General features: G+C 42.5%; 1 protein-coding gene across 10 annotated transcripts in view; it reads right to left on the reverse strand.

Annotated features, from left to right (window-relative positions):
• The window catches only part of BMAL1 (basic helix-loop-helix ARNT like 1), a 121,380-nt gene that overhangs the window by 39,146 nt on the left and 55,545 nt on the right, over nucleotides 1–26,689 (reverse strand). For all 10 annotated transcript variants that reach the window (XM_075927850.2, XM_075927855.2, XM_075927851.2 and 7 more), the window contains 8 exons: nucleotides 26,157–26,177; nucleotides 15,305–15,343; nucleotides 14,914–14,955; nucleotides 12,571–12,728; nucleotides 12,020–12,099; nucleotides 10,076–10,168; nucleotides 8,820–8,937; nucleotides 3,696–3,845 (listed from right to left, as the gene is read on the reverse strand). In XM_075927850.2, coding sequence (XP_075783965.1) covers nucleotides 3,696–3,845; nucleotides 8,820–8,937; nucleotides 10,076–10,168; nucleotides 12,020–12,099; nucleotides 12,571–12,728; nucleotides 14,914–14,955; nucleotides 15,305–15,343; nucleotides 26,157–26,177 — 701 coding nt within the window. The remainder of the gene's footprint in view (nucleotides 1–3,695; nucleotides 3,846–8,819; nucleotides 8,938–10,075; nucleotides 10,169–12,019; nucleotides 12,100–12,570; nucleotides 12,729–14,913; nucleotides 14,956–15,304; nucleotides 15,344–26,156; nucleotides 26,178–26,689) is intronic.

Genomic DNA, 26,689 nt, shown 5'->3' on the forward strand with positions numbered 1-26,689 from the left:
TACCAATTCTATAGACAGACTGCTTCCACACACAGGAAGCGAGAACACGCCCCACCTTGCCGATTGATGTAATGCATAGTTGTCATATTGCTGGTGAGTATTCGCACTGTACAACTGGTTGTGTGCGCTCAGAAGTGCTTGCAAGCGTTCATGACCACCTGAAGTTCTAGGAGGTTTATGTATAGATCTGTTCTGTGGTCAGACAACCGACCTTGAGTGAAATGTCCATCTAGATGTGCTTCCTATCTGATCATGGATGCATTGGCTGTGATCTGTACCATGGTTGCTTGCATTGGAATGGTACTCTGGACAACAGGCTATTTGGATTTGTCTACCACAAGAGGGAGGCTGATACTTTGGGGGGTGGAGGGGAAGATACCTGTGAACCCGATGTTTGGATGGGATATAAAAGGATGCTAGCCAATGCTGAAGGCAGTGAAGATGCAGACGAACATGATGCACTACGTAAGTTGTGGCAGCCAAATGGCCCATCAGTTGTGAACAGATAAAGTACTGTCATCCTCAGACTTGTGGAAACTGTGCCAACCAGATCTTGTATGGCTTGGAATCTCTGCATTGGTAAGTAAGCGAAGGCAGTGAGAGAATAGAGACAAGCGCCTATGAAGTCTACAGTGGCTAAAAAGCAGACTTTTGATAATTGATGATGGGACCAAAGGACTAGAGGAGGTCTCTGGCTATAAATATTATGCCAAGTGTCTTCACACAAGATGAACTCTTTAAGAGACTACCGTCAGGGAATGGGAAAATTATCATATCATGTTGGCATAGGTGTGCAGCAACTACCACCAGAGTCTTTGAGAATACCCTGGGGTCTGAGGAAAGGCTGTATGGTAAGACTCAATACTGGAAGTGTTCCAATGCTATAGTAAAATGACGGAATCATCTGTGTGATGGATGAATCGTCGCGTGAAAATACATACCCTGCAAGTCGAGGGCTGCAAACTAGTGCTGGAATTAGAGACACAAGAGTCACCATCTTGAACCACTGCTTGCATAGTTATTTGTTAAACTTGCACAGATCTAAGATGGACCTCTATCCTCCCGTTTGCTTCCCCATGAGGAAATAGTTGGAGAAAAAACCTTTGGCCCTGAACTGATCGGGCACTCTCTTGACTGCTTCTATGGTGAGAAGGTGAGAAGCTTCTTGCCATTGGAATTCCTTGTGAGAGGGGTCCCTGAACAATGACAGGGAAGGTGGGAGGGGAAGAGAAGTAAAGGGAATGGAGTAGCCAGATGTTACGACCTCCAGGACCCAGCAGTCCTTGGTAATTGTAGCCCACAGTTGACAGAATGGGTGCAAGTGGTGATTAAAAACAGTGATGTGATCTTGAAGAATATGAAGATGGGAGAGGTCGGGCAGGCCTTCGATTAATGTTTCAAATCTGCTGCTTTTTGGACTGCAAATTGGAACAATTATTTTGTTGTTGCTTCCTCTGTACACGAGGTCTGGTGTGGGATTGATCAAACTCCCTTTGTTGTTAGTGGGAGGAGGAGAAATAAGAGTGCCGATGATAAGGTGTGTACCATCTGCAGCGATATGGAGGGGTAAACATGCTGATGCTACGGAGTGTAGTGCGAGCATCCTTGCTCGTATGTAGAACCTCATCTGTCTTTGCTCAAAACAATTTCTCCCTAATAAGGAGAGATGTTCCACCTTCCTTTGAAGCTCTTTAGCAACTCACACTGCTTGAAGCCAAGAGGCTCACCACATAACAACAGATGTTGCAGTAGAATGGGCCACAGTGTCTGCAATGTACTCTAGGGCCATTAGCAAAGCAAGACAAGTCATTGTGTAGCCCTCCTAGACTTTCAACACAGGTCTCCTAGTGTCAGGGAGATAGTCCATCAACTCCGTGAGTTTGGAATAATTGCTGAAATCATGGTTAGCGAGGAGGGCGGAATAATTTGCTATGCAGAGTTGAAGGGTGGAGGACGAGTACATTTTTCTACCAAATAAATCCATGCACTTGGACTCTTTATCCTGGGAAACATTTCTGTACTGGGAAAGTTTTCACCTGTGCTGTGCCACATCCACTACTAATGAACTGGGTTGTGGGTGAGAACAGAAATCTAATCCCTTGGTGGGAACAAAGTACTTCTTGTCTGTGCACTTGTTTGGTGCTGGGGAGCGCACTCTGTTTTTCTATGCTGGGAGGGTCAGAACAGGAGAAAGAGTTCCTGGCCTCAGGTGGTTGAAGTGCCTTATCAAAAAGGAGCATGCCGAGGCACATCTCTCCATCACAGCAAGCCCTCACAGCCAGTTCAGGGAGCTGACAATGGGGGCATTTCTGCTGAATGCGTGCCTACCCCATGCAGGACAAATGTCCGTCTCATGCGGGCATAGGCTTGTGACAGCTGTCACCTTTTTTAAAGCCTGGGGAGCCCAGCATGACATAAGCATTGGTCAATACTTCTGCTTTTGCTCCCAGCCCAGCTTCTCTTTACTTTTTTCTTTCTGGAAGTGAGGCTGCGGCAAACGGCTTTTTTTTTTTTTTGTTTTTTAAAAACAACAAAACACTATTATACACTACTAAGTATGTAACTAACGAGAACAACTGAACTAATTACATTTTTCTAACTGAGGTAATCTCTGTGGAGAGACGTAAGTTCCGTCTGCAGCCCAGGGTAGCGAAGAAGTTACCAAAGGGGGGCTGGGCCACGCACGAAGCACAGGGCGCTTGGTGTGCATGCACAGTCCAATTGGCTACTGCTACGGAAAACTCTAATCTGCAGAGCCAGGGCGACCCGACACCGACAGTAGAGCACCCACTGGGACATCACTTGAAGAAAAAGCATTACTCCTTGTTAATTATCCCTTGTTTTAATACATTTTCTTCCACACTTATGGACTGTTTAAAATATATATTTATATCTAGGTTTGTTGTTTGTACTGGTGGGTGGACATCCATACATTACCTCAATACTGGTGTTGCACCTAAGAAATTTCAACCCACCCAAAAGAAAATTCAGCCCACTCAAAGATAGAAAATGTTAGAGGGAACACTGCTGAGCATGCCTACTGGTTTGGTCTGTCAAAAGAAACTTGGGTGCCATGGGGAGTTTAGATGCCTATCATGTTAGCTAGCTACTGAATAGCGGTTTTGAGAATGTCAGTTGTGCCTAAATCCAACCTTTAGGTACAACTGACAATCAGGCATGTAAGTACTTTTGTGAATCTAGTTGTTTGATACCTATGAACTATTACTTTGAAGCTTAGGGCATATAGTCACATTCAGACACCCAAAATAATTGCACATAGCTACCATCAATTTAAATTAAAGCCATACTTACTTCAGAGAGCAGAATTTTGCCTTATCCACTAACAAAATTACTCTTTCAAAAATGTAACTGCATGACATTTACTTTTTGGGAGCTAAAAAGAGAACAAGAAAGTAAAACGTAGTCCCATAACACCCTGGAGACTAACAAAATATAAATATATAATATCATGAGCTTTCGTAGAGAGAGTAAAAACCTTTACAAAGTCACAACGGTGATAGCTGTTCTAAAAATAGAGCAATTCTATTTCAAAATTCTTTATAATTAACGGAATGTTATTTTGTTTTTAATCTCACAGTTATTCTTGTTGCTCTAGTAGGTGTTTCATACAGCAACAGTACAGAGAAAATAACTGTAAAACTATAATGATATTTGATAATATGTTCAAACACTACCTTTCTTCTTTGAGCAGGTAGAAGGAAAATCCTTGTCTTCTACTTTCACTGAAGGTCTGTTGCATTTCATTCTACAAAAGAAGGAACGTCTTGCTCCAGAACAAAGTCGCGATGGCCCAGGTGTTATGTCTGTTTTAACTGGAAGCCCAGCTGCATAAAACAAAATAGTTACCTTTATTAAAATTAATTCAAGTACATTATTAACTCCCCAGTAAAGTCTTTAAGGAGAGCGTAATGTACTCAGAAAACTCATATCAACTTCTCGGCACCCTGAGTTGATTTTTATTTATCACATATCTAATGCTGCGTTCCTGGGATTTACATGGAGAAGACTCACGTATTTCTTGTTCCTCCAAGTTAAAGAAGGTCTATTTATTGCTCTTTCTTTTTTGTTGGAAGATATATTTACTAGCCAAGCAAACAGCAAAACAAAATTACATGGCTGGATAATTTATCTGTGTGACAACTGTCAACAGTGACCACATCAGGTATAGGAACACCAACCTAGGATTAAGGGGTCCCAAATATGAAAGTCAGAGACTTGTTGCAATATTTTCTTTCCAACAGATTTTGCAATTCCTTTGCTCTCTAACTGTGCAGTTGGCCCATTTGCTACAAACCATTAATAGAGCCTGTGGTAAACTTACAAGACATGTATGACATTTGGGATTCCTTGAGAGCTTGATGCAACCAGGAATAATTCTATTAATGCCACTGGAATTGTGTTTGCTTATGCCAGGGCGGACACCCCGACTTGAAAATGATCAGGCTGTTGGCCTATTCATTATGTGAGATGTTAACAGTACACATGGTGTTTAAATGTTTTCCAGTGCATACTGTTAATCCCATGTTGCTGTTAGTGACTACCTCAGGAATTTGGAGACTTGACACTTCACAAATGATGCTCACCAGCTAACAAGCAATTTATGAGCTCATACTTTGTCATAACTTACATCATATAACAGTTTAATACCCCATTTATATGTAAAACATGCAAATAGTATCAGATATCTTTAAATTATTTGAAACTTATATAATATTAAGTGGTCCAAAAGTGTGTGCTCTCACTCACTCTCTTCCACTTTGCCCCCCTTCAGAAATAAAATACTTTGGATAGCTTGTTCAGTGGGTCTGTATATTTCTGTGCCTCAAAAATCACTGGCCTTGATCCTGCAACCAAAGTTATTTATACATGTGCTTGAGAAGAAAATGGACATACTTTGTCTAATTTTCATAAGTGACTTCTAGATTTACACCTGCTATTTTGCGTGTGCAAAGCACCACATCTGAACACAGAAAAATAATTTGCACAAAGGACCCCTTAATCCCCGTACTCTAACGGTCATAATAAACTTGTGTTGCAAAGATGCTGAATCGCTACTTTAAATATGAAAATGTTCTTATTAAAGCAACTTGCTTTAAAAACTAACCAAATAACATTCTAAAACAAATATGGTCACCTGATTATTAAACTACTTATCCCCAAAAGCCATAGGCCTAGGCAATCACCCTGCCAATGCAAAAAGTTATAGCTTCCTGCCAGTCTTCCGTTACAAGGATTTCCAATCTACAAAAGAGGACATCCAGGGTTAGCAGTAGCTTCCTAACTCACTAACCATATTGCTGTACAAGCAAACAAAATTCATTAGTTACTAACAAATTCAGGTACATTTAACTGTATAAAAATATAATCAGATAATGTATAATATCTAAGCTGACTGGCTATTATTTATGTTGTCAGTTTTTTACTCTTCCCAAGAAATAAACCACTCAAAGAGTCACAAATCTTTTCAAAAAGGTGTACAAGAAACTTTGAAAAAACCTTAATCCCTGCCACAGAGTTGTTTCAGGATTATTCTAGAACACATTACCCCTCAAAAAATGGCGTCCACAAACAAGTCATCCACACTGTATAGTTACACCACCCGAGCCTCACAAGGGCTGCATCTTCAGTAGGACAAAGGTTATATTCTTACCTCCTTTAACTAATTAATATGAGATAAAATCCAAGGAAAGACAATATAGTTTCTAGTTTTCGTGTGAGTTATCTGGTTCAACTGAACCCTAGTTTCTACCATAGTGCTCATCTGAGGAAGTGGGTTTTGCCAATAAAAGCTCATGATTTTACATTTATATTTTTGTTAGTCTCTAAGGTGCTACAGGACTACTCATTTATAAAGTTATAAGACTAACACAGTTACCACTGAGATATCTTGTCCTGGTAACACCTGTGAGAATGACAGACTGACTTGTCTACATCAGGATTTTACAAGCATGAGGAAGGAACACATTTTTCTTAGCAAAGACAAGGCCTTGATGATGATGAACTCAATTCCTTGAATGTGCATTTCTCCCCTTTTCTGGGAAGTTATTGGATACTACATTTTAACCTGGCATTTAGACAAATGATATAAAATAGCTACTTAAAGGCTACTATACCAAACAGATACTATGACAAGATTAAGAAAAGGAAAACATTAGGCTGAACATCATTAAGATCATCTAGTCCAATCCCCAAAACTTGTAGCAGGACTTAGTATTACCTAGTCCAGTGTTTCTCAAAGTGTTACACAGGCCCATTTTGGGAAAGCCGCTAGTAGGCCTGCATCACTGGTTAGCTAAAGTGTCCGGAGCCTTGGAGCCTTGCAGCTCCTATTGGTTCAGGTTCACCATTTCCAGCCAAGGGGAGTTGGAGTTGATCTAACCTGTTCGTACAAATCTCCCATGATGAAGATTCCAAAACCTCCCCAAGTAATTTATTCCTGTGCTTAACCCACAGTGTCCTTGCTGCAATTGAAGCCCATTGCCCCTTGTCCTGATCTCCGAAGTTAAGGAGAACAAGTATTCTCCCTTCGCCTTTTATGTACTTCAGTCCGTGGTCACCAACCCATCGATCACGATCAACTGGTCTATCGCGAGGGCTTGACCAGTCAATTGCAAGGCGTTTGCCCCCCCGCTCATTTGCCCCAACCCCTAAGAAGCCCCACTACCTACCTCCAGAGACAATGGAGGTAGTGCCGGCTTCCTCTGGGGTGGACGGAAGTCCTGCAGCTGCGCGCCACTTCTGGGGGTTCCGGAAATGCGCTGGCTGCTCCCCTCCCCCAGGTCTGTGGCATGCCGGGAACTTGCTGGGGGGAGGGGAGGGGGGCGAGGAGAGAGGAGGAGGAAGGGAGTCCCCAGAAGAGGTGCATGCTGGGGCTTCCCTCCTCTGCGGGAAGGGGGGAGTTGGCCCCGGAGAAAGCGCGCACCGGGGCTTCCCTGCTCCGTGGGAGGGGGAAGTCGTCCCTGGAGACATGTCCAGAGGATTTGCGCGCCGGGGCTTCCCTCCTCTGCAGCGGGGAGGAGAGAGGAGTCCCGGGGGCAGGTGGAGGGGAAGGGGGAGGGAAGAGGGAGAGTCCCTGTCCCCTACCCCAACTGGCACCCTGTCCCCTGCTTCCACTGGCACCCTGTCCCACTGGCACCCTGTCCCCCACTCCAGCTCCCTGCCCCTTGCCCCTGCACCCACTAGCACCCTTCCCCAGTATCATGTCCCCTGCTCCCACCAGCACAGTTGAGGCCACATTAGTGAGGCTTGAGGGGTTTCTGGAGGAGTTATTTTTTTGCATCTCACTGGTGTGGCCCCTAGCTGACTTTTCTGCAGGTCAGTGACCCCTGACTCAAAACAGCTTCTCTGCCCTTCTCATAAATAAAGACAATGCAGAAACTGTGTGTGTTTGGCATAATATTTTATTTAAAAGTGAAGCATGGCCAACAAACCCCCAACTGGGACCAAGCCCCCATCTGGCCGCAGCATCATAACACTCCTGCACCCGCCCCCGCCCCCTCCCCCCCCACTCCCAGACCCTAGATCTGAACCTATCATACACTGGACCCCCCCTGCCCTGAGCCCCTCACATACCCCAACCCAAATTCCTGCACCCTCACATCCATAAGCCTGTGGCTTGCTTAGTACTCCACCGCTCCATCTGACCCCAACACTCCCCAGCTTGGAGTCCCCTCCCCGAGCCAGCGTCCCCTTCTCCACCTCCTCCTGCATCCAAGTTTCCTCCCAGAGCTTGCACCTCTCACCCCTTCCCACACTCAAATCCCTCATTCCCACCTCAGAGCCCACACATCCTGTCTCAACCCAGTGAGGGTATGGCTAGACTGCAGGACTTTTTCCAGGATTCCAGAGATATCCCGGAAAAACTCTTCCGCATCCAGGAACATGTTTGTGCTTCCACTTTTTTTAAAATGGAAGAGCAAATATGCTCTTTCGGTAACCCCTGTATTCCTCGTTCCACGAGGAATAAGGGGTCTTCCGAAAGAAGGGACTTTTCTGACATTTGGTCCAGTCTAGACAGGCCAAATGTTGGAAAAACCTCTTCCTACAGAAGAATTGAAAAAACAGGCAGTACAGAATGTATAAGGGCTGGGGATAGCAAGTGATGGAGAGGAGGAGAATTGAGAGGGCGGGGCTTCAAGGAAGGGGTGGGGTTTTGGGGAAGGATGGGGCGGTAGATCTTGACTTGTTCTGACATTTAAAAAGTGATCTTGGGTGTAAAAAGGTTGGAGACCACTGACTTACGTGCTGCCCAGCTGAGGCTTAATCAACACAGAGTAGAGTAGAATTGTTTAGGTCTTCCTTACAACATTCCTGACAATACATCCCAGAACAATATTTGTTTTTTTTCCTTAACAGTGTCCAATTGTGGATTCATATATAGCTTGTGACCCACTATGACCTTGAGATCTCTTTTGGTAGTACTCCTTTCTAGGCAGTCATTTCCCATTTTGTTGCAATGTTTGTAGAAGAACGGTTTATGTAGTTAAAACCACAAGAAAATAAGTTAGGAGATCTAGACTCGGTTCCTAGTTCTACCAAAAAGATTACTTGTATGGTCTTCAGCAAGTCATTTGACCTCTCTGCAACTCAGTCTCTCCTTTGTAAAATGGACAAGGATTAATTAATCCATTTGAGATGTACAAATTAGTTCATTAGTATTTTATAAATATTAATCCATGAAGATCCTTAGTTGTAAGGCACAGTGGAAGTAAACAGTATTAGCCAGCATTTAATTGATATATCTGGTATAAAAAAGGAAATGATAAAAGTATATAAATTTCAAGGAAACAAATACTCACTTTTTGCATCTATGAGCCTCTCTCGGGGTGCGGTATCAGAAGAAGAGAGCTGCTCCTTAACTTTGGCGATATCCTTAGGATGAAGGTAGTCAAACAAACTCTGACCAATCAGATCATTCTGTAGATATGGAATATTAAATCAGAAATTAAAAATAAATACGCGTGTTAAAATTTGGGAAATATAGCATAAATGTTAAAGTGCCACTTAGTTTGTCAGTCTACTATGACAGTTTCTTCAGTCTATTGCAGTCAAAGTTTGGGCCTCTTTTCCCTGAAAAGGTTTATTCCCAATTACATAGCAAGTATTCATTGAAAAATTACAACTAAAACATATTCATGTCTCCCAAAGCTTTTAGAATATGAACCCTGAACAAAAATCCAGCCAATGGACTATTTTTTTAATTTAGTTTTGAAGTTCATACACTTTTAATGAAGGAGAAGGTGGTACAGAAAATTAAGGATATGGTAGCATCATAACAAGAGGTTTCCTAAAATTCAAACCTTGTGTTAAGTGTATATTAAACCTGCCTTTGGTTTGAGTATGCTGATTATTTTTCCAAATAGCTTGTCATATTAGATGGTAGCATAAGTATAATTTCATTTTGCTCAGATTCCTCATCTTGTCAAATGCCACCCATATTTAAATTGTTCTCCCTTATACTGCTCCCGTGGGCATCTACTTATATAAATATTAGCACCCCTCCTCTTTGCCATCCAGCTACTATAAACTCAAATGCATTTTGATTTACTGGTAAACTGATATAAAGGCAACACTGTTTACACAGAGGGCTGCTGTTGCCTGATTGCAAAAGATGATTCTCAGTACAAACCTTACGTGACTTTACTTTATTAACAAGAAGGGAAGGGCAATCGAAGTAGATAAAACTGGAACTAAATGGAAAAATTTCCCAAAACATAGAGGTGTCCAACTGGCTTAAAACCCTAAGTACCATTTTTCAAAATTTGGATAAAATAAAACCAGAATCAAGTAGTTTTATAAAAGGTGAACAGATATTGCTCTGCACTTCCTGTATGAAGCTGAAATCAGAAGTAGTGTTACCAAAAGGAAGGTTTATTTCCAATCCACCAGAAACCAGGAAATTTTGTAAATCTTGCAAATTAGTCAGTTTCTGAAATAACTCCAGACTCAAAAAGACTTTTTAGATAAATACTCCAAAGTTTAGATGTGTTTCCAAACAAAACTTTTCAGTCTCTGAGGTCTGTCCATTATTAGTTCCCAAGATACAGAACAATACCTGACTATAGTTGAGGATCTTGAAGACAGATTCTGAAACAAACAATATCTTCCCTCTGTCACAGCCCACAACAAACAGAAATCCATCTGCTGCCTAATTAGGATAGATATTTATATTATTACATTATATTTAAAACAGATCATTATATATTTTTAGCATTTAGCTACCTTTGTTACACAGTAGGATTGCTATATTAACATTAAATCTTTACATCGACAGAAATAATTAAATTAGTAAAGTATGACATTATGAGAAAAAGCTTAAACATCTTTTTGCACTTGTAATTAGATTTTTTTGGCACTATGCTCCTTAATTACAAGAACTTAAAGACAATTTCAGGAGTAGTAAAAACCCATATGATCTCATGTAATACATTTCTTAAATTAATTTTAATAAAATCAATAGCAAACCTTATTTTTTACCTAGCTTTATTTAATTTTATATTAATTCTACTGACTGGCTAAGCAGCAGTTCTGCAGAAAAGAACTGGGGATTACAGTGGATGAGAAGCTAGATATGAGTGAACAGCACACCCTTGTAGCCAAAAAGGCTAATGGCCAATCAGGGTGCATTTGTAGGAGCACTGCCAGCAGATCTAGGGAAATGATTGTTCCCCTTTATTCGGCACTGGTGAGGCCGAATATTGCCTCGAGTATTGCATCCAGTTCTGGGTCCCCCATTAAAGAAAGGATGTGGATGCACTGGAGAAAATCCAGTGGAGGACAATAAAAATGATTAGGGGGCTGGAACACATGACTTACAAGGAAAGGCTGAGGGATTTGGGCTTATTTAGTCTACCGAACAGAAAAGTGAGGGGGGAGTTGATAGCAGCCTTCAGCTACCTGAAGGGAGGTTCCAAAGAAGATCGAGAGAAGCTGTTCTCAGTGGTAACAGATGACAAAACGAGGAGTAATGGTCTCAAGTTGCAGTGGAGGGGGAGAGGGGTGGGAGTCTAGGTTGGATATGGGGGAAAACTATTTCCCTAGGAGGGTGGTGAAGCACTGAGATGGATTACCTAGGAAGGTGATGGACTCTCCGTCTCTTGAGGTTTTTAAATCCCAACTTACAGCCTTGACTGGGAGGATTTAATTGGGATTGGTCCTCCTTTTAGAAGGGGTTGGACTTGACCTCCTGAGATCTCTTTCAATCCTACGATTCTGTAACTTCTTTTGGAAATTAAGTACGGTCCAGACCTTGCAGACATTTCTATGCATGTAAGTACTTCTACTTAATTCAATGGGCGTGTACATAAGAATTTGTGGGGGATCAGGTCCTAATTTTGTAAATTCATACAAATCACAGAACCATTTAAATAACTCAATCTTGCATATACTATATTTGGTAATTAAATTAGATTTGTTAAGCACAGCAAACCTATTAAATCAATTTTTACATCTGCGCTTAAGCACTAGAACAAAATGCTTAGCTTATGTTTTTATAGCACTGATATAGTATATAGATTTTATTTTTAAAATCAGTTGCGTTTACTCAACCTCAGTTATGACTTTTATGCATCAACTGATTATACACTGAAAATTGTATGTGCAGAAAAGTTTTATAAAAAAAACAAAAAAAACAACAAGCCAATAAGAAATGAGCTGAAAAAATGGTGTTCATTTATTTACTTTTAACTTCAGTAACCCAACAACTAAAAAGCCTAAGCAGATGGTAGGGTGATTTTATGCCAAAATGCTTGTGTGAAAATATTTTGAACTGGCCTATTATTTTTGCTCCCTCTATTCCCTCCCATTGCTTAATTTTCAGGTGTTGAGCATCCTCAAGTTCCACTGACTTCAAAGTGAAATTGCAGAGGTTCATCATCTTTGAAAATCAGCAGTCTCTCAAGTTGCACCATGGGTCTGGTTAAACGCACTGTGGTCTTTCCCATCTCTCCCCTTCTCTAAATTAATATTTTTTTAAATAGTATTTTAAGTTGAAACATACCCTGAGAATAAGATGTTTTAATTCATCATCTGACAGAAAAGCAGGTTTATAGTTTGCTTCTGTATATGGGTTTGTGGCACCTTAAAGAAAAAAGAAATAAGTGACTACTCCATGTAATATACTTAATATACAACCATTTACTATGCATAAATATATTCTTGTTTACAAAACACTTTTTCTTTAGTGCATTTTGATGGTCACTCAGGGGATTTTTCCAGCTCTGTTCTAATTGCAAGTTTCTTTTATAACAAATGGAACCTAGCAATCTTTACATTGCCTTTAATTAGTAAGCCAATTTAAGACTCTGCTTTTGGTCTCAAAGCTTATTTAAATGCATGCTGTCAAAGCAGTGTCCATGTGGGCCAGGATTTCAACACTCTATCATCCCTTACAGAGATAATGTCTCCCAAGAGCATGAGTAATCCAATATAAATAAGGGGTTCTGCAGCCATAACAACACATATGGACCATTCTCTTATTCCAAAAGCTCTAGACCAGACCATTCCTCACAGCTCAATGCAGAACAAAAGACAAGAGTTTTTGTAACTCACCTCGTAATGTTTTCATATGCTGAACAGCCATTCTGAGTACAGTAAGTTTATCTAGCTTTCGAGACATAGCATTGCACGTTGGTACCAAGGATGCCAATTCATCAATAAAACTGTTCATTTTATCTCGGCGTCTTTTTTCAATCTGGCTATGAGCCTCTCTAAGCAATAACAAAAATGTAAGATTGAACAGCATAACGAAGTTTCAAAGGATCAGAAAAAAACAAAAAAACAACAAATTTTAAAGAAAGAGACCACAAGACCCATTCTGCAACCCTTATCTTTAGGCAGGGTGAGCAAGATGCAGCCAGTGGGCCAGATCCGGCCCGCCTTGCCACTGGATCCAGCCACCTCACCAGAACCCTTAGGCAGTGAACAGCTCACGCTTTAAAAAGCCAGTTATTCTCCATTCTAAACTGCTGGGGAGGGAGGAGGGAAACTTCATGTTGTTCCCATCCCCAGCAAAATCTCTTAGCTCCTATTGGCCAATCTCTCAGTTTCCGACCAATAGTAGCTGAGAATTTTTGCTGGAGGTAGGGGCAGTGTAGGAAACCTTCTCCCTTCCTCCTCCACCCTTTCATGCCTGGAGCAGAGCCACATGGAGCAGCCTGTCTCAGGTTTCTGCTAGTAAGCACCTCTTAGCCAGAGCCTGCCACTAGCATCCCAGCCCCTCCCTTCCCCAACCCTCTTCCCCTCCTTCACATACCCAAACCCTCTGGCTCCCTCCTGCACCCAGATCTGGCACCCCAATCTCCTGCCCCAAATCACAATCCCCTCCTATCCTAGGTCACATCCCAGTCCCCTGCCCTAGGTCACAACTGCCTTCTTCACCCAAACTCCCTCCCAGACCCCAGTCTTCCTCCTGTACCCCCAATTCCTTACCCCAAGCTCCCTTCTGCTCCCAACCTCCATCCCAGAACCTGGAATTCCTCCATTAATATCCTGAAAGAGTGAAGCCCTCAACCACTTTCCAAAATCTTGCAGTGGACCCCCATAAAAAGTTATTGCCCATCCCTGTCTTAAGGCCACACACACGAAAGTAATCCCACTGAAGTAAATATTAAAAGTTAACTATTTGTGTGAATGAATATTATCTGTGGGAGTAAAAAGTAACAGGATGGGGCCCTAATTTAGCATCAGATATTCATATCTTGGGCAACGCTGTATGCTGCCTTATTTACAATCAATACTGAAATTATCTAACAAGCAGGTTCTATCTATTTTACGGTTTTGTATTGCTGCCTTCGTATCAGAGCACATCTACTGAAGTACTATAGGAATCATGTAAAAATTAAGGTCAAGGATGCATAAATACCAGTGTCCACAGCATAGCATTAAAAAGTGTAATTCAGTATAATATTCACATTTACTGAAGTATGTGCTTTATGTAAATGTTCCCTTTTATGGTTACCAAATAAGTTTAGTATTCATCCTATTGTACTGTTAAAATATTTAGAAAAACAGCTCTAAACTAGGCTCTTCCTAGTGCTTAGAAAAACTGAGCAGAGTATCACATCATCATTTTGATACCACACATTTAAATTCAAAGTGGCTTTTTTGTTTGTTTAATATTACATGAACTTCAGCACTTTACAGCCTAGCAATGTGATTAACACTTAGGCTACGTCTAGACTGGCCCCTTCTCTGGAAGAGGCAGGCAAGTCAGAATAGGGAAATCCGCGGGGGATTTAAATACCCCCCACGGGATTTAAATAAACATGGCTGCCGCTTTTTTCCCAGCTTGGGGAAAAGCCGGAAAAGAGCGTCTAGACTGGCACGATCCTCCGGAATAAAGCCCTTTTCCGGAGGATCTCTTATTCCTACTTGCAAGAGATCCTCCGGAAAAGGGCTTTATTCCGGAGGATCGCGCCAGTCTAGATGCTCTTTTCCGGCTTTTCCCCAAGCTGGGAAAAAAGCGGCAGCCATGTTTATTTAAATCCCGCGGGGGATATTTAAATCCCCCGCGAATTTCCCTATTCTGACTTGCATGCTTTGCATGCCTCTTCCGGAGAAGGGGCCAGTCTAGACGTAGCCTTATAGAATGCAATTCTTTTGGTTCAATGTAGAGGGAGTTATCCAGGCTATAGTGTGAATGGGGATTGCTTTTTAACTATGCATTTCCAATAAAAAAAAAATCTACCATATTAGTATTTTAATATAATAGAATGCAATTCATAAAAGAATAAATCTCTAAAACTGAAAATAGATGGAATAGCCAAACAGGAAAAACAAGCACCAAAATAAGTTTTTACTTTGAGATTTGGGCCCAGATGCACAAGCTCCTCAACATGACAGGAGAACTAGAATATCATTTTTTTCGGCAAGTTAAGAAATAATATAGCTTACCTTGCATTTTTAATTCTGCCTTGTTGGTCTGTATATTCCAACCTGATGAAGAAGTAGTTAAATTACAAAGTCAGGTTTATTTCCATTATACTTTCTACATAATTTTCTAAATAATTCCTTTTGTATACACTAAGTAGCTGCTGATTTTCAATTATAACAATATTTTTTGAAGACAAACTGAGTTTAGAAATGATTTTTATTTACAGTAGGTTTTTCCACTAAGGTTTAGGTTACTTGCTAATTTAACTCTAACATTAAGCCCTCATCCTGAAAATTCTCAGACCCACATGGAACTCAAGCTTCTGTGACTTCATTGATATGCCACAAAAATCAAAGATCAGGGACCTGGTCTCTAATTAAATCTCTTGAATTATACATTTTAGTATTGTACCTTCCGTGTTGGTCATCTTTATCTGTATCCATACCTTCTCTACAAAAAAATCAAAACAAAACGTTATGTGAGAGATACAGTGGAATTAGCGAACGTTAACTTGCTTATGAAAAACATTTATTCATGCTTCTTAAAAGGAAAATCAGACATAGTAATTGCAAAAAATCATACCAAAATGTTTTTCACCTTTAAATTCTTTAGTACAAAAAGTAATGCACCATTTATTCAAAGAGAACATAAAAATATTTCCGTGAAGGAGTATGAGGGGCTACATCAGTGGAATAAGCCAACATGTTCAAGTACAGTAAACTTCCGATAATCCGGCATGTTTAGGACCCAGGGGGTGCCAGATTATCGGATATGCCGGACTATCAGAAGGGGGGGGCTGAGGGGTCTGGGGTGGGGAGATACCACCCCAGACCCCTCATAGCGCCCCCCCCCCCCCCGATTGTCTGGCTCTGCCCCAGGCATCCCCGACTCAGCCTCTGCTGGTCAGTTTCAGCAGCGGCTGAATCAGGGATGCCTGGGGCAGAGCAGCTGGGGTGCTGCCGGGTTGGTCCCATAGCGCCGCCCCTCAGCGCTGCAGGACCAACCTGGCAGCACCCTAGCTGCTCTTGGGGATGACTAGGACAGAGCAGCTGGGGCGGGCACTGCGGGACCAACCCGGCAGCACCCCAGCTGCTCTGCCCCAGGCGTCCCCAAGAGCAGCTGCTGCTGAAACTGACAAGCAGCTGACTCCAGGAAGCCGGGTGCAGAGTAGCTCCAATTGTCTGGCAGCCGGAGCACTTCCGGGTTCCTGATGGTGCCGGACCATCAGGAGTACCGGAGCATTGGATGCCGGACCAATGGAGTTTTACTGTAATTGTACCAGGCAGTAAAATAGGCTTCAGTTCATTAAGGGTTAACCATGGGGGCTGGAGCAGCTCCCCACCCACTGTGGAGCGGGGGGTGCTCCAGACCCGCAGAGCCCGCCACAGGCAGGAGGTCTCTCCAGTCAGAGGGGAACCAGTCCCTGACCACAGCAGGCCCGGACAGAACAGCCCCTGATGCAGCAGGCTGCTTAATATATTTAACTGGATAACTAAACAAACAGGATTTTACAACCCTATTCTAAACTGACCGCAACTAAGTTATTTAGACCTCTCATTCTGTTTATAACTCCTTTTTGATTCTTAGTGTTCATATTCTTGTGTGAAGTCTGCAAGTGCACATGAAGAATCAGAAAAATTCTTTATAGCTTTATTTAAAGATTTGTTCTTGATCTTCTATTTTAGGACATGACAATTTTCTACTCCTTTTCTATATCAATTCCAAATGGAAACCTGGAAGTACTTCTCAAGATAGATGAATTTCAAAGCAAACCTATGGAGCGAATATTCAGAACACTTCAGTACAGTGATGTTAGGGAGCTTCTACTAGTGAATTCTAACCTAGGAATCTTCCTGTAAGGGCCTGAGGGTACAGGTTCTCAGTTTCAGTGGGTCTTTCTAGAAGCTGGCATGGGGGGAGGGGAGAAGAAGGTGGGGGCCCTGAGGTCTGATTCACCATCTCCACAAAGAGAGGGAGGTGAAATACCACCTCAGAAGTCCTAAAAGGTCAGGTCCTCACAAAAGTGCTATCAGAATGTCCAATTGACTCATGCCAACTACATAAGCCAGGAAGGCTGTTTAAGCAATCAAGCAGAATTTCTGTTGCTGCTGGGTCAGATCTCTCTCTCACCTGTCTCCTGAGATATATATCCAACTTCTATTCCCCTCTGCTCTGATTCCTTGTTCTTGACTTACCCTTAGTTCCTGCTATGCTCCGTGCCAGATCCTTGTCTTTTTTCTGGCTCCCATCCCTACACTTGTCTCTTAACTATTGGCTATCAGTAGGGCCCTACCAAATTCATGGCCCATTGTAGTCAATTTCATGACCGCTGGGTTTTAAAATTGGTCAATTTCACAATTTTAGACATTTGCACCTGACATTTCATGGTGTATAACAGTAAAATGGGTTCTGACCTAAAATGGGATCCTGGAAGCATTTCAAAGTTGTTGTAGGGGGGTTCCCAGATTGTCACCCTCACTTCTCTGCTGCCTTTTCAGTAGGACTCTGAAAGCCACACCGCCCAACTTCCTGCCGGTAGAGGAGGCTCCGCCAGAGATGGAGGTGGGTAGAATCTCCTCCTTACTATTGTCAATACCCCAGCCAGGGGGGCACTACCTGCTAATCCATGCTTGGGACATATGAAGACAGGGCCCCCCAGTGAATTTGGGAGCACCGAGGAAAAATGGAAGCTTTAACCCAAGAAGAAGCCTCAAGGCAGAAGTCCCTGTCAGGTCCTCCTGAAGAAGCCCCAAGCCCGGGTGCCCTGAGCCTGGTTACCCCCAAGCCCCAGTTGCAGCTGCAGAGCTGAAGCCTTGAGCCTAGACTGTCTTAGGCCTAGCTGGAATGGCTGGGAGATGTGTGGAAATCCTGAGCCTGGGCTACACCAAGCTCTAGTTGGAACAGTTGGGAGGGTACCCCAAGCCTGGGCTGTTCCCACTGGAACTGCTGAAGGCACCGATCCAAGGCTGCCCTGGCTGCAGCAGACAGGCACACAAACTTTGGAGAAACTGTTAAGGGAGGAAGCAGGTCTTGGCACCTGGAGCTATGACAAAAGTGGCAGGTGGTGAGGTGGAGTGGGAGAAGTTCAGGCTGCCCCCACTGAGGGGAGCAGAAATGCCAACCACTCACTACCCTGGCTGGAGCAGCAGGCAGCCCTGGCTACAACCACCAAGAGCAACAGCCTCATTCCAGCAGAGACTGCTGCAGGAGAAGGAAGCCCTGAGCTCAGTGCCTGGACCAGGAGCTATGACAAGAGTAGGGTGAAGGGCAGGGGAAAAGCAGTGAAAGCCTTGAGCTCAGGTCTTGGAGATGGGTCTGATCTCTCCACCAAGAGCGGCCATACAAGGGAAGAAAAACTCTGGTCCCTCCCCAGCGCAACCAGTCTAGGAGCCAGAAGCTCCAGGTTCCCAGCACCAGGGGAGATCAGATTTTACGGGGAGGGCTGATTTCACAGTCCGTGCATATTTTTCATGGCCATGAAATGATAGGGCCCTAGCTATCAGGTTCAACTCTGACCCTAGTTCCCCTTCTTGCTACCAACTTCTGACTCTGAATCGGTCTCTGACACTTGGCTTACCCTCCAACTCTGAGACAAAGCATTTGTTTAAGTGTTGCCCACGCCTAGATTATTTTTAATCTCCACTATCTCTCAGTGGTTAGTAGTCCCACTTCTTTGTATCCTTGCACTTCCAAGTTCCAGGATGTGGATGTAACTCAAATTTGGCTACATCCATCCTCATCCACTGGGCTGTGATTGATTAAACTGTCTGCAGCTCCAAAGTCAATTTGAGATAGCCTTTACCTTGCACATCCCTCTCCATCCCAAGAGCACACTGAATCTTGTCAAAACTAATCTCCTGTTGTCCAGTCCCTTGGGAAGATCTCTGGGCCGTAAGTACAAAATACTGGACACTGAATTGCTCATCATTAAATTCACTTTCAAAAAGTAGCAACAATTAGACCATCAGAGGGTATATAAACTAGTGGAGATTTGATTGAGACACAATACTCTAGCACTTGGAGTATCTGGTTAACCAATGCTCCTACCACCTTCCAGCAACATTTTCAGGGACATCCTGGACAAGTCTATATTTATATAATTTGATGATGTATCGGTATTTTCTAAAGATCTTGAGTGACACAATGATCGTGTCCAGTTCACCCCAGAAAGACTGCAGAAGTATGAAGCATATGTCAACTCCATACATCTATGTCTGATGAGCCATCCTCTGAATTTGTGGGTTGTATCATCTTTTCCCCCAGGTAATCTGCATGGACCAAAATTTGAAGCAATCCACATATAGGCAGAACCCAGGAGCTGCAACACTTTCTGTGATTAGCAATTTTATCAGAGATTATCCAAGTCCATTAAGTTCTTTTGGTCATTTGAATCACAAGAGCTCAAGCCTCCATTTTAGGACACAGAGATGCCAATCAGCTGTTCATCAGAGAAAAAGGTTTTTCTAGTGTAGTTCTGGGTGCTGTCTTATCCCAAAAAGTGTGGGGCTCAATTAGTACTACACCCTTCTGCACACTGTTCAGGAACGCTTACACATTCCAGATGGAATTACAAAATACTGGACACTGAATTGCTCATCATTAAATTCACTTTCAAAAAGAAGCAACAATATCTGAAGGGGCTGGACATCCAATACAGGTATTCCTCAGCCATAAAAACGTGAGTATCACCACAGAGCCAAAGTCAGTGAGCATATTCTTCTCCTGATTCAATGTCACTGTTTCAGACAGTCTGGGAACTAGAAATGGGAAAGCAGACAGTCTTTTATGAAAATGGGACTATTACCAGGACGAGACCATCTAGGAACCACCCCATCTCCCAAAGCTCTGTAACTTTAACACCATGACTTTCCTATACCTGACAGCTCTCCTTCAGACGCTTGCTAGGGAATGGCCAAAGTGCAACAATCCACATGGGATGGGGTGATCGATGTCAGTAGGTGGGTATATACTTCGCGAGGGCATGTCTCATTCGAGGCATTATGTATAAGCCAGGAGGTTCTATTCACAGGCCTCTTTGGCTGCCTCAAAACTTAGAGAACTATAGCTCATTTCTTCTGGTGTCTTGGTATGCATGTGGAAGTCTGGGTCTATGCAGATTCCTGCATTCTTTGTGTTTATACTAAGACACCCTGGGTAAGAATCTGATATTTCTGGAGACCTGATCTCATTCATTTTGGATTTTGTTGTGAAGCTCCCAAATTCTGATGACCCAACCACAGTCCGTATAGTTGTAGGCTGACTAACACAGTCCATGTCATTTCTTGTGACTGTCTGCTGAAGGCAACAGCCCAGCTGCTGGTGACACGTCATTTACTCCCATACCAAACCATTCCTGCCTGAAACCCAAAATTTATGTTTCAGTTCTGACAGGAGACAATCCATCCAATAGATGTTCATGCATCTACCTCCACTGTGTATCACTCCCAGACCTATGGGCAGTTTGAGAGGGCCAAGTCAAGTATTGGAACAATACTTGTAATGATTTATTAATTTTCATTCAGATAAGTTGGTTTCCCCATAATCATGTGTCAAGTTCTCTTACAATAGTGCTGATTACGTGCAGCAAAAATGTAATCTCTTACTATTGGTATAAGAATATAAGTTTGATGTATAATTATTTGCTTTTAAGGTCAGCATGCTTCTCTTTTACCTTGTTTCTCGTGATTAGACAATGACTGAATTGCAAATTAAGTTGTGTCTTCTAGTAACTATGTAATCCTTTGGAATACTCTTGCTCTGTAAATTGTTTCTTGTGAGCAAAGAATGTGTGTGAAAGTCATCAGGAAGGTCCAGATGGTCAAAAAGACCTGAGACACTTGCAAATAATAAGAGAACATTCATGATGCCTGAGGCAGGATGAAGGCTGACGAAGTTAGCTGAATAGCCAAGCCCTGGAGACAGGCAGACTCTCCCGAAGGTGAGACCACAAACAAGAGATAAGGAAGCCTGACCACAGACATCAAAGGATAACTGTGGGGAAATACCAAGATTAACATACCAAGGATTGCAGCATGACACTGCAAAACTCACAGACTCCAATGGGAACTTATATGTATAAAGTGAAGGACTTTTGCAATTAGACTCAGGGTTTGGTCCTTCAAGCAAAGCCTCAGAGAAACTTCAAATCACAATCAAAAGACCCCAACTCCCCACTCATTCTGGCCAGCAAGATAGACTTGAGTCACAACAGATACCACCATCACAGTTTCCTCTAAGCTGCAGGAGCACTGAGCCTCTGACTGGGCGGGGCTGATTAATCACCTGTGAAGCTGGGCTGCCCTTCTACACCATCTGCAGGACTTGTGTGTATGCGCGCACGCGCGCACGCGCACACACACACACACACACACACACGTCCTTATGAAGAATACAGTATCAAATCAGCTAGCATATGCTGCATAAACACAGTGCCTTGCCTATTAAAGCAAAATGCAGGACAATGTAGCACTTTAAAGACTAACAAGATGGTTTATTAGATGATGAGCTTTCGTGGGCCAGACCCACTTCCTCAGATCAAATAGTGGAAGAAAGTAGTCACAACCATATATACCAAAGGATACAATTTAAAAAAATGAACAAATATGAAAAGGACAAATCACATTGCAGAACAGAAGGAGGATGCGGGGGGGTGGGAAGGGGGAGGAAGGAAGGTAAGTGTCTGTGAATTGCTGATATTAAAGGTAGGGAGAGTGGGATGTTTGTGAGTTAATGGTATTACAGGTGATAATTGGGGAAACTGTCTTGATAATGGGTGAGAAAGTTCAAAGACTTGTTAAGTCCCTGGTGGTAAGTGTCGAATTTTAACATGAATGACAGTTCAGAGGATTCCCTTTCAAGTGCAGATGTAAAAGGTCTTTGTAGCAGAATGCAGGTGGCTAAGTCATTTAGAGAGTGTCCTTTCTGGTTAAAGTGGCAAGAAACTGTTTTCTCTTTGTGATCTTGTCTAATATCTGTTTTGTGGGCATTAATCCTTTGGCGAAGTGTCTGAGATGTTTGTCCAATGTACATAGCAGACGGACACTTTCGGCACATGATAGCGTAGATTATATTTCTGGATGCGCAGGAATATGTGTTCTTGATTTTATAACTCACTTGGTTAGGTCCAATAATGGTATCAGCAGAATGAATATGTGGACAAAGCTGGCAACGGGGTTTGTTGCAAGGGAAGGTACCAGGGTTGGTATTAGTGTGGTATGTCCTGTGGTGGTTGGTAAGAATCATCTTGAGGTTAGGTGGTTGTCTATAGGAGACTATGGGTCTGTCTCCCAGAGCCTCTTTGAGTATGGTATCCTGTTCCAATATAGGCTGTAGTTTCTTGATAATGTGTTGGACAGGTTTAAGTTGGGGGTTGTAGGTGATGACAAGTGGTGTTCTATTGTTGGTTTTCTTGGGTCTGTCTTGAAGTAGATGGTTTCTAGGTATTCGTCTGGCTCTTTCAATTTGCTTTTTTGTTTCTCTGGGTGGGTAGTTGAGATTTATAAATGCTTGGTAGAGATCCTGAAGCTTCTGGTCTCTGTCAGTGGGGTTAGAGCAGATGCGGTTGTATCGAAGGGCTTGGCTATAGACGATGGATCGTGTGGTGTGTTCTGGATGGGAGCTGGATGCATGTAGGTAACTGTATGAGTCAGTGGGTTTTCTGTAGAGAGTGGTGTCTAATTTTCCATTGTTGATTTGTACGGTGGTGTCCAGGAAGTGGATCTCTCGTGTAGAATGGTCCAGGCTGAGGTTGATGGTGGGGTGTAGGTTGTTGAAATCTCTGTGGAATATCTCCAGTGTTTCTTGGCCATGTGTCCAGATCATAAAGATGTCATCGATGTACCGTAGGTAGAGGAGGGGTGAAAGGGGACGGGAGTTGAGGAAACGTTGTTCTAGGTCAGCCATAAAGATGTTAGCATACTGTGGGGCCATGCGTGTACCCATGGCTGTGCCGCTGATCTGGAGGTATAAGTTGTTCTCAAACCGGAAATAATTGTGGGTGAGAACAAAGTTACATAGGTCTGCTATCAGGTTGGCAGTAGTGTCCTCTGGGATAGTGTTTCTAATTGCTTGTAATCCGTCTTCATGTGGGATGTTGGTATATAGAGCTTCTACATCCATGGTGGCAAGGATGGTATTATTGGGGAGGTTATCGATGTTTTGTAATTTCCTTAGGAAGTCAGTAGTGTCTCGGAGATAGCTGGGGGTATTGGTTACGAAGGGTTTGAGAAGAGTGTCTACATAGCTGGATAGACCAGTAGTGAGCGTGCCAATACCAGAGATGATGGGACGTCCGGGGTGCCCAGGTTTATGGATCTTGGGAAGTAGATAGAACAATCCTGGTCGGGGGTCAGAAGGTGATTCTGTGAGGATTTGTTCCCGAGTAGCTGTGGGGAGGCTTTTAAGGAGACAGTGTAGTTTCTTTTGGTAGTCCAAGGTGGGATCAGAGGGGAGAGGTTTGTAAAATGTGGTGTTCGAGAGTTGTCTGGTTGCCTCCTGGTTATAGTCGGCCTTATTCATAATGACCACAGCACCCCCTTTGTCAGCTGGTTTGATTACAATGTCCAGGTTGTTTTTGAGACTCTGGATGGCATGGTGTTCAGCGCGGCTAAGATTGTGTGTCGCTTGTTGTCGTTTGTGAATAATGTCAGTCTGTGCGTTGTTGCGGAAGCTGTGTATATAGAAATCCAGATTGTAATTCCGACCGTCAGGGGGAGTCCATATAGAATTATTTTTCCTTTGGTGTTGGTAGGGGGGATCTGGTAGATCAGATTGATGTTCAGTGGTGGTTTGGAAATATTCTCGGAGACGGAGGCGGCGAAAAAAAGCCTCAAGGTCACCACAAAATTGTATCCAGTTTGTGGGGGACGTGGGGCAGAAAGAGAGACCCCGGGACAAGACAGACTCTTCTGCTGGATTGAGTTTGTAGCTGGAGAGGTTAACAATATTATTCGGTGGGTTGAGGCAGTTGCTGTTGTAGCCAGTGGTATGGAGCAGGTTAGAAAATTTATTGTCTTTTCTTTGTTGTAGGGAATAGAAGTGTGTATAGTAGATTTCTTGTCTGGTGGAACAAAAGTCTTGCAAGGTGTCAGTCGGTGTGGATGTTTGTCTTGAGATGAGACGATCTAAGTTAGAAATGTCATTCTTGATGGTTTTCTGTTTCTTGTATAAAATACTTATCAGGTGGTTTCTTAATTTCTTGGATAGTGTGAGGCAGAGTCTTTCACTGTAGTCAGTGAAGTATGTTGATCTTAGTGGATTGTTCACTTTCAGTCCTTTGGGTACGATGTCCATTTTCTTGCACTTGGATAGAAAGATGATGTCTGTCTGTATCTGTGCGAGTTTCTTCATATGGTTGATGGATTTCCATTCCAAACGGCTAAATGTAGTGCCTTGCATGTAGAATAGTGATAGAAATGTAGCCATGTTAGTCTGGGGTAGTTGAAGCAAAATGCAGGACAATGTAGCACTTTAAAGACTAACAAGATGGTTTATTAGATGATGAGCTTTCGTGGGCCAGACCCACTTCCTCAGATCAAATAGTGGAAGAAAGTAGTCACAACCATATATACCAAAGGATACAATTTAAAAAAATGAACAAATATGAAAAGGACAAATCACATTGCAGAACAGAAGGAGGATGCGGGGGGGTGGGAAGGGGGAGGAAGGAAGGTAAGTGTCTGTGAATTGCTGATATTAAAGGTAGGGAGAGTGGGATGTTTGTGAGTTAATGGTATTACAGGTGATAATTGGGGAAACTGTCTTGATAATGGGTGAGAAAGTTCAAAGACTTGTTAAGTCCCTGGTGGTAAGTGTCGAATTTTAACATGAATGACAGTTCAGAGGATTCCCTTTCAAGTGCAGATGTAAAAGGTCTTTGTAGCAGAATGCAGGTGGCTAAGTCATTTAGAGAGTGTCCTTTCTGGTTAAAGTGGCAAGAAACTGTTTTCTCTTTGTGATCTTGTCTAATATCTGTTTTGTGGGCATTAATCCTTTGGCGAAGTGTCTGAGATGTTTGTCCAGTGTCCGTCTGCTATGTACATTGGACAAACATCTCAGACACTTCGCCAAAGGATTAATGCCCACAAAACAGATATTAGACAAGATCACAAAGAGAAAACAGTTTCTTGCCACTTTAACCAGAAAGGACACTCTCTAAATGACTTAGCCACCTGCATTCTGCTACAAAGACCTTTTACATCTGCACTTGAAAGGGAATCCTCTGAACTGTCATTCATGTTAAAATTCGACACTTACCACCAGGGACTTAACAAGTCTTTGAACTTTCTCACCCATTATCAAGACAGTTTCCCCAATTATCACCTGTAATACCATTAACTCACAAACATCCCACTCTCCCTACCTTTAATATCAGCAATTCACAGACACTTACCTTCCTTCCTCCCCCTTCCCACCCCCCCGCATCCTCCTTCTGTTCTGCAATGTGATTTGTCCTTTTCATATTTGTTCATTTTTTTAAATTGTATCCTTTGGTATATATGGTTGTGACTCTTTCTTCCACTATTTGATGTGGGTCTGGCCCACGAAAGCTAATAAACCATCTTGTTAGTCTTTAAAGTGCTACATTGTCCTGCATTTTGCTTCAACTACCCCAGACTAACACGGCTACATTTCTATCACTTGCCTATTAAAGAGCTCGTGTTCTTCTTATAAGTATAACATGTCTCCGTTGGGCAGAGCCCCTTCTTTTCAAATTATGGATATTATCTCCAACAACCTACAGATGCGCCAACACTGTTGGCCATTGACTAGGTCCAGTGAATTACAGAGTCATCAGGCTGAGATAAAAACAGCTTACGAGCTGTTTGTCACCTGGTAACACTAAGAAAGTCTGGCATTTGTTGTAAGGTGTGGCTTAGCACAAGTCACATGAGGATGAGAGGCCTTCTTAAAAATCAGACAGTCGTTTCCTCAGTACTTTCCAAATCTGCAAATAGGATGCAGCCCAATAGCATATAAACCGCAATGCTCCAAATCCATCAAGGGTTCCATGCATCAACTATAAAGCTCTACATAGAGAACCCCTTTCCAGACAGGTTTCAACAACTGACCAACCAACATTCAGAGGCAAGAACAACATATCATGCACAAAATCCTCCAAACTGTACACTAGAAGACATTAAAGTACCATTGAAAAAAAAGTAGTTTGCTGAGAACCTTATGAGAACCTCAAGCAAAATTAAAAATTTTGTTATAGATATTCTATGACGGAAAAGGCGAGAGAGATTTATTAGTTTATACTTACTCAAAAGAAAAGCCATCCAGTCTGCAAAGATAAAGAATAATTATTACTCAATGTATAAAGAGCATTAGTATATACTAGAATATACTAGACTATATTCTGCTAATTGCTAACGTTTGTCTCAAGTTTCCAGGTTTCCCTCTGCCCCATCAGATACATTGGCATGCAATTCTGTAGTCTGGAAGAAAAAAAAAAAAAAAAAAAAAAAAGCAAATAATTTTTATAATTTAGTGACAAACTGGTTTATGACCTATTTCCAAAAGGAGCCCTTCCTGGTTATCTGTGTCTTATGGTCAAGAGAAGAGAATGTGAAAGATTATTAAACTGAGGCTCTAAAGAACCAGTCTGATTTATCACTTATTTAAACTAAGTCTAGAATCATAGAAATATAGGATTTTAAGAGACCTCGGGAGGTCATCGAGTCCAAAGCAGAACCAATCTCAACTGAATCATCCCAGCCAGGCCGGAAATTAAAAACCTCTTGAGATGGAGATTCCACCCTCCCAATAAAATAGTTTTCCTTAATATACAACCTA

The sequence above is a fragment of the Pelodiscus sinensis genome, chromosome 5 (genome assembly GCF_052426305.1).
Source record: "Pelodiscus sinensis isolate ZL-2025 chromosome 5, ASM5242630v1, whole genome shotgun sequence".
Lineage (NCBI taxonomy): Eukaryota > Metazoa > Chordata > Testudines > Trionychidae > Pelodiscus > Pelodiscus sinensis.